The sequence below is a fragment of the Babylonia areolata genome, chromosome 22 (assembly GCF_041734735.1).
Source record: "Babylonia areolata isolate BAREFJ2019XMU chromosome 22, ASM4173473v1, whole genome shotgun sequence".
NCBI classification, from domain to species: Eukaryota; Metazoa; Mollusca; class Gastropoda; order Neogastropoda; family Buccinidae; genus Babylonia; species Babylonia areolata.
The window spans coordinates 10,443,255-10,457,766 of NC_134897.1; the positions used below are offsets into that span (position 1 = coordinate 10,443,255).

The following is a 14,512-nucleotide window of genomic DNA, read 5'->3' on the forward strand; positions in this document are numbered from 1 at the left end:
TGTTCTTGTTTGTGTGATTAAAGTGTGTTGTGAAGTATTTGTGTTTGGTTTACAAGGTGAAAGAGGAGGAGCTGATGGAAGCAGAGGAAACAGAACGACTGAAGATGGAAGGCTTGATTCGTCACCGTTTACGGCAGATCTCACAGGTACGCTGCATTTTTGTTATTGTTGTTTTGTTTTTACTGCTTTAGTTTTTGTCTGTTATTTGTTTTTCTTTGCTGGTATTGCCATTGCGGTTTGATGAGAACTTTTTTTTTTTTTTTTTTTTTGTCTGGAATTGAGGAAACCGTGTCCATTATGTGGGGTTTTTTTCCAGTCAGACCCACATTATCTTTGTAAAGATACTGATTCAGACTAGTATTTTACACAGGATATGAATCTCATCCTGCTGCAGTCTGCGCTAGAGAGTCATGGTATTTATGCTATATTCATGGTAATTCTAGAGTTAAAATGATTTCTGTCTCTACTTGTTAATTGTATTTTTGTCATATTTAATGTAATTTTAGGGTGAAAAATTTCTTCTCTGCATTTGTGAATCTCGGTATTTATGCCATATTCAAGTTAATCTTAGAGTGAACAATTTCCTGAAAAATTTCCTGTCTGCATTTTATGAGTCATGGTACTTATGTCATATTCAAGTTAATTTTAGAGTGAACTATTTCCTAAAAAAAACTTCCTGTCTGCATTTGTGAGTCACAGTATTTATGTCATATTCAAGGTAATTTTAGAGTGAAATAGTTCCTGTCTGCATTGTGTGTTATGGTATTTGTGTTTTATCAGAGTTAATTTTAGGGTGAAACATTTTTCCTGTCTGCATGAGTAGTGAGCCTTTGGTATTTATATTAAACCTTTCGCTGCCAGGGAAATAAGAATCAAAGGAAATCTATTTGCCAGGGTTTTTTCACAAAAAACTGATACTGATATATATATATATATATATATATTTTTTTTTTTTTTTTTTTTTTAATAATAATTCTGTGCTCTTTGTTATTGAAGAAAGACCCATGAAAGTATATATTTTCTGAAAAGTTAATGAATAAAGAATACAAAACACATGTTTTCCAATTTTATATATTTTCAGTGACATGCTGTTGTTTTGAAATCAGTGTTTTTGACAGGTACAATAGCCAAATGGATAAAGCGTTGGACTTTCAATCTGAGGGTCCCAGGTTCGAATCTCAGTAACGGCACCTGGTGGGTAAAGGGTGGAGATTTTTCGCATCTCCCAGGTCAACATATGTGCAGACCTGCTAGTGCCTGAACCCCCTTCGTGTATACGCAAGCAGAAGATCAAATATGTATGTTAAAGATCCTGTAATCCATGTCAGCGTTCAGTAGGTAATGGAAACAAGAACATACCCTGCATGCACACCCCCAAAAACAGAGTATGGCTGCCTACATGGCGGGGTAAAAATGGTCATAATTGTAAAAGCCCACTCGTACGAGTGAACGTGGGAGTTGCAGCCCACGAGTGAAGAAGAAGAGAAGAAATCAGTGTTTTGTTTTTTGTCACATTTTCAACTTGTTCATTACAAACATTAGTCAGGTTATTTGCACTAAAATATCATATTTTCTGGACATATGGATAATACCTGTACACACAAATTATGCTAGAACAACCACAATAAAAATAAAAAAAAAGAGACAGATACACAATGCAATGTGACTGCTCCAAGTGATAACATGGATGTGAGGCCACGGCCCCTCGGTCTCCACCCCCCTCCTCTTCACCCCTCTCACACGGTCACTTTATCCAGTTCTCATCAGACTACGTTGGCTGAGTGCCAAGAAACTTCAAGAATATCACTCACACTGTGTCCTCATAATTTGGTCACTTCCTTTCAGCTGCAACAGTTGTACAGCCGGCATCACTTACTGATAGTCATATCCTGGCCAGTCTCCTCATTGCACCCTTTATTTTCTATCAAATCATCTGATAAACATTCATCACTGTCTCCTCCTTTGAATTTATGCTTCAATTCTTTCTGAGCATCAGCTAAAGAAAGCAGTCTTGGTTGATTTAGTTCACCATGATCGCATATCTTGAGCATGGTGTTGGAATAAAATATTGCCTCATGACGTAGTGGAGATTTTAGCTATGAATAGAATCTAGAAAAATTCCCTAAGCTAAAGCTACCAGTATTTTTCTCAATGAAAATCAGGGAAAAGTCAGAATAGTTCAGTGATGAGTTATCTCATCATTGTGGCAGTGAAGCGTACACACTTGCGCTGACGAATTATCTTGTCATTTAGGCAGTCTAGGGGTTAGAGATAATTTTATTGTGAACAAGATTCCTTTTTTTGTGTGTGAGAATGTCCCGGTAATGGAGTTTGCATGGTGTGCACAGGACGACAGCAGTGGCAGCATCAGCAACATCGCCCGCCTGGTGGTGTCAGAGATGGATGTCAGCGCCTCAGGCACGCCCCCTGAGGAGGCGGATGAAGACAGCGACGAGGGGGGAGGAAGGAGGGAGGACGGGGGCTTAGTGTTGGATGCCCGTGAGGAGAGAGACAGAAACCCTGTGGTGTGATGGCGCTCAGCTATCTCCTGTTTTTTTGTTGTTGTTTTTTATATATATATATATAACTTTACTGTCTTTTTTCTTGGTGGTGGTGGTCTTTTGCAAACCTTTTTCAGGTTGTTAAACTTTATGACAATGATGTATGACTGATATGGACATTTTACATGGCATATGAACAACACTAACACACTGTTGAACAATTGAAGACCATTGGGAGGAAAAATTTGGCTGGTGCCTCATAAATCTTGTCATTGTCTCCATACAACAGACGCGGTTGGGGGGATGTTTACACTGGCAGTTACGTTAAAAGAGGTTGGGGGATGGGAGGAGTTTGATAATCTTATGCATTCTGAACTGCCTGACACTACCACGAGGAGCTCAAGCTATGCAAAGGAGTAGTTGAATTATAACAGATTTATTATATTATTTCTGCCCCTTGTATGAGAGTGACAGAGCTGTGAGTGTGGGTAATTTCACTGCCTGCCACCACAGGCTGTGTGGAACTTAAGGCCCAGCAGTGAGCTCCAGTCAGTTGCCAGACAGTTTCTTCCTGTTTGATGGATGCATATGCATTCTTACCCTGTTTGACAGATGTGCATGCATTTTGCATTAAGTCGCAATATCTTATGATACTGTAACCACCTTACCAGTCAGAAAGATGTTACAGAAGTCACACAGTGGTTGCAGAATAGTTTGCAGTGTTTTGAGTGGGCTGATATTATGGATTTTCTATATTGTTTTTATTGGATCTGTGTTTCATTATATTGTGTGTCTTTTTCGCTGGAGGTGATACTTCTGCAGAATTGAAAAAAAGTGTTGTGTGCTTCATGGCGTGAGTTTATTCATCCATCATCTTGGTTGTTTCCTGTTTCTTGCCTTTATTGTATGGTTTTTCTGGTGCTGGACATATGGTTTGTCTTCTCACACATGACACACACCCATGAGCAAGCGCACATTTGAGGAAACTTGCTCAAATCTTTTTCATTTATATGTGTTTGACAGGGATTCTTTATGATATGAAATTCTAAAATTGATATGTGGGGGTTGAAATATGTCAGTGTCTGAAGTGATGAATATTTTGTGTAGGTTTACACAAGTGGCAGTGTTGGGTTGACAATAGCATTGAGAGTTAGTCAAGCAATTAGTAAAAAAAAAAAAAAGAAAATGTATGTTGAAGCAGTGTATTAAATATGCCTTTGTTAGTAATTCTTAAGCATAGTTTCCTAATATGTTTTCTTCTTTTAAACATCTGTTATAAGTTTGAGTGTTCTCACCTTGTATTGTTTTTTTTTTTCCTCTGGTGAGAAATTGTTGAAAAAATCACATTGAATGCATTATTGAGTACGAAGTGCAGTGTTAGTAGCATTTAGCAATCTGTCATTGAGCTGTAAACACGGTGTTAGTAGCAGAATAATGGAAGAATGAGAATAGTATGATTCAGTCAAAGGTACACCCCCTCCACTCAGTGAAGGATGCAGTGTGTTTGAGCAAAAAGCATAGTGTTGGCAGCAGAATTTCGCCTACTCAAGATTGAACTGGACTCTGTGTGTGTTGTCTGCATTATCAACAGTTCTTTGAGTTGGCATACTTAGTCATTATGTTTCAGAAGGATATGAGGTAGTACTATTTCGTTGGGCTATTCATGAGGCTGTGTTAGTTGAACCGAGTCCTTAATCCGACAGTAGAGAGAGATTCCTTGTTTTCATCAGCATTTTGTTGTTAATTAGCTATCCTAACTGGCACTGAGGGCCCACTTTCTAAGAAAGTAGAACCCATTGCAAATGCCCATTATCATTAATGTTGTTATTACTGTTGCTGGTATAGCACTGTGGGTGGTCAGCGCGGAACTGCTGTGATGATTTGATTTGTGTCGATGAACATTCAAACATATCAGACTGCTGCTGCTTAGAGGATGTGCGTACATCTGCTGTCAGACGCCACACCACTTATTGTTGGATAATAGATGGATAGTGCAGTTTTCTCTTGTCAGCTTTGTGGATGTGTTTGTATGTAATTAGTTAGTGAAGGTGAATAGAGATGTGTTTGGTAGTTGTTAGTGTTGGTGTGATAACCATTGCCATTTCTAGTGGCGTTGTATTCCATGTATTTATCAGTCCATGTTGATACAGATGTCCAGGACTTTGGGGCAGACCTCTGCAGGTTAAAGCAAGGGAGACGATAGCAGAAAACTGTGTGTGAGAAATGCTGTTTATTATTCATTTGATTTTTAGAAAATACATTACAAAAGCTTTATAGTTAGCCAGTGTTATTATTTATTATTGTGCTGTTCCGTCATGGAAATATGTTAGAGATGTATATTTTATAGGGTGTTTTTGTGATCGGTAAAGATTTTTGATAGAATGAGAAGTGTGGTTTGAAATAGATTCTGCAGAGGTTGGCTGTTTTTTGGTGTTAATTTTTGGGGTGTGTTTTTTTTTATAACCATTTTAAACATTGTTGTATGTTTATTTTCAACAGTGTTGTATGTTTATTTTCAACAGATTTTGTTTTACTGTTATCTAGAAGAGTTTGAGGTTTGGGAATGAAATACATTCAAATGGAATGGTGCTAAAAGAGTTTAAAAAATGATAATTAACTGATCAAGAAAAGATTATTTTCAGTACTGTTTCATTCCCCAGATCCTGTATTATCCATGTTGACAAGTTTTCCCGTTATACATTCCTCTTTTTTTTTTTCTTTTTTTTTTTCTTTTTTTTTGTTACACAAGTCGCCGCATTCCTCTCACTAAAAATGTTCTTTATAGATCATCAGTACTCGCACAGTGCTTAGACTGCCTTGTGCTGCTTATATCTAGGATAGCTCTGCAGATATGACAAGGTTGCTACCCCTGAGTATGGCTGTCTACGATGGGGTAAAAACAGTCACACTTGTACTTTTTTCTTTTTCTTTTTTTTTTTTAAACCACTTGTACATGGGAGCGAATGTTCGAGTTGCAGCCATGAATGCAGAAAGAAAACAAAAAGAGGGAGAGGTTGGAAAGGATCTGTTTTTTTCAGTTCAAGTTGATTCTGTTCAATCTTTTTTTCTTTTTCTTTTTAATTTTTGCACTGAAGATTTATTTGGTATTTCTTTTTAAAGAAATATACATAACAAAGATTTGATATGTGTGTGCAAGGTTGACAAAATCACCAATCAGTATTTCCGTTCCAGTAGTCAAGATGCAAACCTTTCACTGTGTACAAGGTCAGCAAAGTCACCAATGAGCATTTACCTCTCATCCAGCAAGATCTAAGGCCCTCACTGATTTGTCGCAAAGTGAATAAGCCCAGCTTCACACAGAAATAGATGTGAAGTTGGAAGGGAAAGCACTTGACAACTACATTATGCCACTCCAAACTAAAATAAAGTATATCAAAGTATGGGCTAATTTATTTCTGCTGTAACATCTGTCTACATACGTTTGAAATCAGATCATGTTGCAAGACCCCTCACTGTAAATTTTGAACAAGCTGATTACCTCGTAAAAAGTCACACTCGTTTTTTTCTTTGCATGATTTCTACTATGAACAAGCAAGATGTAAGGCCTTCACTGATTAGCCAACAAGTGAATGAGCCCAGCTTGACACAGAAATGGAACAAAGTGGAATGGAAAGTGTTTTTATCATTGCAGTATAATACCACTCCAAGCCAAACTAAAACAAATCAAATTATGGGCTGGTTCATATTTCCCGCAGTATCTGTCTGTATACAACTGAAACGAGATTGGTCACTTTGTTGTTTGTTGTTGTTTTTTTGTTGTTTTTTCTCAGCTTTGTTTCCAATATGAGCAGGTAACTAACCTCTGTTTGTTTTTGAAACACTCAAAATGTAGATAGTTTTCACCAACCATGTGCACTGTCTATGTTCATGTGCTGGTCAAATCTTTCAGCAGACTGTGCATTAAAAAAAAGAAAGAGAGTGGATGTGAACACTTTTTTGAAGGGATGATCTGCTTGCTAATGTCTTGATTCATGAGGGTGTTCGGGTTTTAACTGCAGAAGGATTTGTGATGTCCTTGACACTCCGTGTGGATGGCATTGCGTTTGTTATTTTGTCTAGAATGATTACACTCTGCTTTTATTATCTTTTTTTTGGGGGGGGTGTTTCTTGTAATTCTGCCTTGGTGTTAGATCTGTCGGGTTGTGAGATGGTGTTTCACTTTTCCCTTTGTAATATCAGTGGGACATATTTATTCCTGCAGATGTACTTATTACTTAATTTATGTTACACCTTTTTTCTTTCTTTCTTTTTTAGCTGGGAAACCACCTAGTCATTTTGTTTCCCATCTGACGTTTGCATTATGGGGTGGAAAGGTGCTGAAGAGTGAGTGCATGTGTGTGTGTGTCTTTTCCTTCTTTAATGTAGATCAGTGCTCAATGTAGTGATTTTTGAGATGTCAGGATGTGTTTATGTTTGCTGATCTATTTTTTGTTAACATTGATTTTAGTTCAGACTTTGGAGCAAAGGCAACTGTGAACAGAAACACGGATTTTAAACTTAGCAGCAAGGGTAACCGTGTACGCAGATTTGAGAAGTTTCTGAGCGATTTGTGTTCATGTGAAACTTAATTGGTTGTAGCTTCAACACTTTCTGGTGAAGGGCTGTTTGCATTTTCATTGGGGAAAGGTTATTTGCATTGTTCATGTGAGAAAGGTAATTTGCATTGTTCATATGGGAAAGGTTATTTGCATTGTTCATATGAGAGAGATGATTGGCAGAAGCTTCATTTTTGACACAGTAGCAGTGTAGTATAAGAAAACTGACCTGCATAAGTTTCTGTCACGAAATTGTTTGTGAAATAATATTAAGGAAAATACAGATAATAATGTGCTGATTTGTTATTGTTTCAGAGTCATTTAGATGCCTGTTACAAAACTTAAGATTTTTGTTCAGAAATGTACTGATTTTGTGCATTGTTCAAGAACTTCTCACCTACTGTGCAGGAGAATAGTCATGGGTGTGTTTGTGTGTTTAGCAGTAAAGAGACGCAGTCCTATGTTTTCCCGAGTAAAATTTTATTTTTATACTTAACAGAGTTTTTGTGCATTAACATCAAGTAAGAGTCACAATTTTGAGAATGCAGTTGTATGTATAGATTGTGTTTTGAGCACCTTACCAAAAGTAATCTGCATAGTTAATGTTTTTTATGTTCTGTTAGATTTTGGCTTTGATACACTGTTGGAATGGTGAAAATATTTTCACTCTTCAAAGTTGAAAGTAAATCACACAAAAATCAAAAGTTGTGTTAATTCTCAAAAAATCATAGTTCACAATCTGAAAAAGTTGTTGAATATTATGTTATCCATTGTCTTATTAACTCTATATTATTGAAGAGGGTAATTTACATCTTTTTAAAAGTGACACAGAACCACCTCAGACTGAGTCATTTTCAGTTTGTAGAATTGACATGTTGAAATCTGGGACAAAGTTATTTTCATGGTATTCACCCTATGCGTAGAAATTACATTTTATGTATATTTAAATACCATGCTGTGTTGTTCTTTTTTTTTTTGGTTTTGTTTTTTGTTGTTTTGACTTGTAGGATGCCTCTTTTTTTCATGTCTGATATAAAATTGTCTTTCGTCAAGAAAAAAAAATAGACATGGATCAGTTGCATGTTCAGGGCTCTATTTTTCAATGCTTCAGCTGTTGTCTCATGCAGAATAGTGGCTGCTAAAGTGGATAGTTTTACAACTGAACCGACCACCAGCATTTTAGCAAATAATATACTGACTAGCAGCATGTTCACCAGAGTTGTCACTGCAGCCCAAGCCAGTGCTACATCTAGTCAAGAGATTCCAAAAAATGTAAACATCAGGGTGAAGTTCTGAAGCAGTATTCATAAGGCATCCAATGTGTTGCTATTAAGCAGGGTATTTGGCTTTCTGTGTGTGTTTTGTTATTTTGGTGCAGGATTGATTCACTTTTTAGTATGATGAACTGATTGATGAAGGGGCATAGTCTAGGGCTTAGGAATATATGCCTTAAAACTGGGACTGCAAGGCACAGAAATGACACAGTTTTGAAATATGTCTTGTTTTCTTCTTGTTTTTGTAATTTGATTTGCATAACTTGTACAATTTTAACACCAATGTGTTTGTATGTTGTGGGTGTGTGTGTGTGCGTGCGCATGCAGATGTTTTGAAATGAACAAGAGAATGACGGTTTGGTTTTGAAATAAATAACAACTAAACCATTGCCAAAGAGAGTCTTCAGAGTAAGTTAAGATGCTGATGGCTGGTGCTAGACTTGCAGGTGCTTTGTTGTATAAGACCTCTGATTGCAGAATGAATTATCTTTGTCACCATTGTCACCACTTACCAAAAAATAAAAGATTCTTAATATCAGAATATTTATTACAAGACGTCAGCCACACATTTCAGGTAATCACTATGATACTGAAAAATGTTTAGTGTGTTTTTTGTTTGTGTGTGTTATGCATTTAGATAATTCAAGAATTTTTCCTGTTTCTGCAAAAAGAAGGAAAAAAAGGTCTCTTAGTTTCAGTTCAATGTCTTCAAGCCAGAGAACTCGCCTACAATACTAGAGAAAACTTCATTTGTGAAAAGCTGCAATAATTACATGATAGATTACAAAAAGAAAAAAATAATTAAGTCAGAAGAAAGTGTCTGGACGAAGGGGTGAATGATAAGTGCAGACTTAAAAACTCAAAATTTAATAACAGTATCAACTGTGAAAAAAACAACATCCATGACATACACTTTTCACTGAACACTTGCATAAACTAAGATGAGCTGTGTTTCAGAACTCGAAAGATGATGTCAAAAGAAATATGTATACAAATTGTGTTCAGTGGTGCTCCAACTCATTTGATATTGTTATCGTTTTTAATGGTAATAAGAAGAGTTGTCTGCACAGAAAGCTGTAGATATTACATATGTACAAAAAGCGTTGATCCATGACCAGACAATCTAAGCTCCAAGGACAACGTGTCTCCCCGTTCCTGGTGGCATGGAAAGACATGGGTACAATCATCTGGTCACTTGGAATAAACTTGTAACTTTCTTTTTCTTTTTTCAAATCTTGTTTATTTCGTTATTGAACTAAGTGTTTCTTTTTTTTTATTTCTTATTTATTTCACTTTATTGAACAGGTATTCTTGTTCATTTTGTTATTGAAGTAAGTGTGTGTGTTTTTTCAAAACATGTGCCACTATTTATTTATTCTCTGCATTTCCACACCTGTCAACCACCTGAGATATTTCAGAATTTAGGAGTGTTCTGGGAATCTTGAGAGAAAAAATGATACACATACTCCGATAATTGTGTACCACTGCCTATTATTGCTTTACATTTTGTACAGCTGTCAGCCACCTGGAAATAATCCACATTTTAGGAGTGTTGTTATGGGATTCTTGAGGGGGGGGGGGAATTTTGCAGGCATGCACATGCACTTAGAATGATATATCACTGCTTTGTATTTTCCAGCACTTTCACAGCTGTTTACTACCCCTGGAAATATTCCAGATTTTAGGAGTGCTGTTCTCAGATTTCTAGAGAGAAAAAGAAAAGGATGTGCACCCATAGATCAGGAATGGTTCATGGGAGCTAATGCAGTAACTTAATATATTAAAAATGTGTGATTTATCTGTATTCAGACTGCTTGGAAGTGCTACACAGAACTGGTTTTAAATTGTATGATTTTGAATGACAGACAGTTTCTGTTATCGTTTGCTGCATAGGTTTTTCTGCCAACACATGTGAACACTGCAAAGGCTTTGAATCTCATTCGAACAAATTGTTTTTTTCATATATGCACTTTAAAAAATATATATATTATTTTTAAGACACAACTTTTGTGGAACTCAGCAGACATTTTTTTTTAGGGTTTAGGGAGGGTTTTCCTTCTTTACTTTTTCTTGTTGTTGCAATAATCAAGTCTGAAAGACATTATTTCATTTTCAGTAGGTATTTAGTCTTCATGGAATAAAGTTGCATTTTCATGTATTTGATTTCACAAGAGGAATTTTAGCAGCACACACATGCATGTAAGTGCGCGCACACGCCCACCCACCCTCACACACACACACACACACACACACACATTCAGCAGCTCCTTAAATGATTTCAGACAGAGGCGATCTATCAGTGCATTATGCACGTTGCAGTGATCTCAGCCTGGATCTTTCAATCCATGGGCTTCAGCTCAAGTGTTGACAGTAATATCAGAATTTAATTACACATATTTTTATATCACATACACTTTTTGTACATAAACAGTCCCAGTATCAACAGTAACTTCTGCTTTTGCTGCTTGTACTCGTTGAGTCTCAGTATCGTCAGTGAATAACGCTTTTGCTGTTTGTACATATAGAGTCCCAGTATCAACAATAAATATCACCTTCACTGCTTGTACATTTGGCTCGGTGACGACAGTAACGATTGCTTTCGCTGCTTGTACATGCAGAGTCCCAGTATTCAGATACATTATTCAAATGCCCATCTGTTTTTGTGAAATTTTGTTGTATGTACCTCATGAAACCTCAGTAGTTCTTTGGAAAGTGTCATGACATAAAGAACCATTTTAGTTTGGTACATGTATATATTTAATACATAATATGATCAGTCCTGTATGTTTTTATCATTGTCTGCTGTGGATGTTTGACAATGCTTTGCTAAGTGCTTGCAGTTTTGATTTGTGCTTGAAGTATTTACATGTCTGTGACACAGGGGAAAAGGTTTATCAAGAAAATGCTGTAAACCTTTTTACATTGAAACATTTCTCTGTGTGACTGAGAATGTATATCAGTATAAGATGTTTATGGCATGCAAAAAATCCTTTTTTTTCATAACCAAAAATGAGAGGGGGGGGGGGGGGGGGGATTATGGGATGGAGATGAAGGAGGAGACTGTTTCTTTGAAACAATAACTGCATTTTACTCATAAACAAAACCTTCTGATACTAATCGAATAATTGTGAATAATATGTGTAATGCCTTTTTAAATCATTGAATTTTTCAGTGAGCAAATTTGTACAGATGTATTGAGATGTAAATGAAGATGTAACAACGGTTGTGGTGTATACCAATACTTGTGGCTTTCCCACACAACACTGTTCCGGGTAAAATTTGTCGATATGTGATAACTATGTATGGATGCATTACGGCCTGTTAGCCATACAACCATTTTGGACCTCCACCACTCTACCCTCCCCATGCATGCGACGTACAGTGGATGTAGATGGATGCCGTGTATTGGTGTTAGATCTTTTTAGCAGTTTCTGTATCCCCGTTATTCCACGTCTTCTCCCAATTTAGCTGTTCGTCTGCTCTTCCTACAGCCCTGTAAAGGTAGATGTGGTGTAGGTTATATGGGTCAGTCGGCTCACTTTGTTGTCTCCTCTAAACCTAGCTGTCCCCTTTCTGGCACACGGAGTGATAGTTTGATATATGTTGATGCATTGTTTCGTGCAGATGATGAATTGACCTGTAATCCTCTCCCATATCATTATTTTCCTTCTGTTTTTGTTTTTGTTTTTCCTGCCAGATGTCATTGGTAGTTGTAAGACAGCATCCCGAATCTGAGCCTATCCGAACACAGTGCCCCCTGGTTCAGTCTGTTGGTTTCAATGTTGTTGGTGTTTATGGCAGACCTGCTTGACAGTACAGTTTTTGCATACTTTCTTTTAGTTTTTCAATCAAGTACAATAGTATACAACATTGAAAATAGATGTGACACACATTGATTGTATGAACTTGGGAGGTGTGTTTTCATTTTTAAACCTTCATGAAAGTATATACAGATTTTTGACTTGTGTAAATGTTAGGGAAGACAGGTCTGATGGGGAATGACCAATGCTGTAAGGCCACCAGGGAAGAATGCACTGCTGCTTGTCACTAGTCACAATATGCACCCTTTCATTTTGTGGTCCCAGTCTTCCTGCACAAGCCCAAACTTTGCCTCTCTTTGAGTCAGAGCTGAAAGATGAAGTTTTTATACTGATGTATGGTTGAACCCCCAGCCTCAGTCATCAGTCTGTCCGTTGACCTTGGCACCACAGACTCTGAACTGAATTCAGTTAGATTGTGTATAAAGCTGATTGACTGGCATAGTGCCTGTGATTAACTGTTTCCATCCTTTGAAGACTTTGATCTCAGTGATCAAATTTATTGGAAAGCTGTTGTTTTTTCTTCTTCTTTTTTTTTTTTTAAGTGTTGAAAACTGACCTGAGATGCATTTGTTTTGAATTATCTAATACTTTTTGTGTGGAGTTGGGTGGTTGATTCGTTTCCCCTCATCCCCATTCTTTTTTTTTTTTGCCCTCTGAAGAAACATTGCTGGTGTTTGTGTGTGATTACTGTTGTTTTTTCTCTATTTTTTGATGCAATTTTTTTTTTTGCAACACAGCTCAAATGGTAAGTTATTTCATTGAGAGTCCAAGCTCCTCTGCAGTGAGAGCTCTTCTGCAGTGTGGCTGATACCACTGTTCTGGTTGTGCGTTATTCTTCCCCCCTCTTATTTAAACCATGTATTTTCTGAACAAGTGTTTGCTGTTTTTCCTATATATTTCCCAAGTGTACAATGTTATCTGTAAAAAAAAAAAAAGATTGTATTGATATATAATGTAGTGTGTAGATTTTCAGTTATGACATTTGTGACTGTGTCTCAGTTGGTGTAGTGGAAAGGAAAAAGCCTTGGTGTGTAATAGTTTGGTGTCCACAAGTGCAAATTAATTGGGGGTTCCTGAGACCTTTGGCACATTACCAGAGGTCCCAGTATTGTATGGTGGAGTAGGGGAGAGGGGGGAGAAGGTTATGATAGACAAGAGAGGGAATTTAGAAGAACAAGACCGACACAAGATGCATGCGTTAACATTTAGTGCATTGCTGCAAGTTGGCACAGTAGAGTTTAACTCAACAGCAAGACAAAAGCAAGAATCTTTATGGTGTTGAATTGGTGTTTGAGGCAGAATAGGGATCTTTTGATTCTTTTGATTTGCATGATGAAAATCCAGTCCTTGAAGGTAGAGTTCTTGTGTGTGTCAGCAGTAGCAATTTTTTTTTTTTTTTTATCTTGCTCAATGTTTGTGTGTATGTATGCATGCAGACAGAGGATTTGATTATACATATCTGGCGCAAAAGAATTGAACTCTTAATCATTGGAAATTTCTAATGCAGGATATGTGAAAGTAGATCTAAGTTAGTGCCAGAAATTAAAGTTTTTTGGGTTTGTTTTTTTTTTTTTTGGTAAGGATTAGTTTCTCCAAAATACCAATCATTGTTACCATTTATTTCATTTGCATTCCCAAAAGTGTTTTGTTGTCATTGAAGTTACTACACGGTCAGTGGTGACGCAGAATGTTAATGAAACTGTGTATCCTTCCTTTGCAGCTTTTCCATTGCACATACTGTTTTGACTGTTTCTTGCTCCATTAAATATTTTCTTCTCAGCGTGAAGAATGTTATTTGTCACACACACACACACACACACACATACACCCAACACACACACACACGCACAAGCGTTTTATCAGACCTGACTTTCACTCTAACATTAAGACAGAAGACTGACAGATTACAGAAACTGCTGTCATCTGAAAGGACAGAATAGTCCTGACTAAAGGGAATGACTGATGCATGTGTTTTTTTGTTTGTTTTTTTGGGGCGGTTTACAAGTATGCAATGTATATTGTCTCTCTCTTTTAACTTTAGGTTCTATCAAGGAAATAAAGAGGGCTACAGAACAACCAAGACTTGTGTTCATGCTTTTGAATTTACAGTTGTGGCATGGTTTGCTTGTTATTTTATGCAGATGTATAAATAACATATGTATACATATATTTTAATCATTAACATACTTGCTTTTTTTCGTTGACCATGTTATGAAACTCCCCCGCTGGGATGTGAGGGACATCATAGTCATCGTTATATATATTCATATATCTGTGTTGTGATGTGGTATCTCTCTAGATGAATAGTATCCTCACTTTCAGGACGTACTGCTCTAGAAATGACTTTCACACTCTGTTGA

At 36.9% G+C, this 14,512-nt stretch overlaps 1 protein-coding gene across 1 annotated transcript in view; it reads left to right on the top strand.

Moving 5' to 3' along the window:
- LOC143297434 (transient receptor potential cation channel subfamily M member 1-like) overlaps nucleotides 1-14,342 on the top strand; it is an 89,942-nt gene extending 75,600 nt beyond the window's left edge. Inside the window, exons 29-30 of the mRNA XM_076609790.1 lie at nucleotides 57-146; nucleotides 2,349-14,342. Coding sequence (XP_076465905.1) covers nucleotides 57-146; nucleotides 2,349-2,531 — 273 coding nt within the window. The 3' untranslated portion in view covers nucleotides 2,532-14,342. The remainder of the gene's footprint in view (nucleotides 1-56; nucleotides 147-2,348) is intronic.
- Nucleotides 14,343-14,512: the final 170 nt, after the last annotated feature.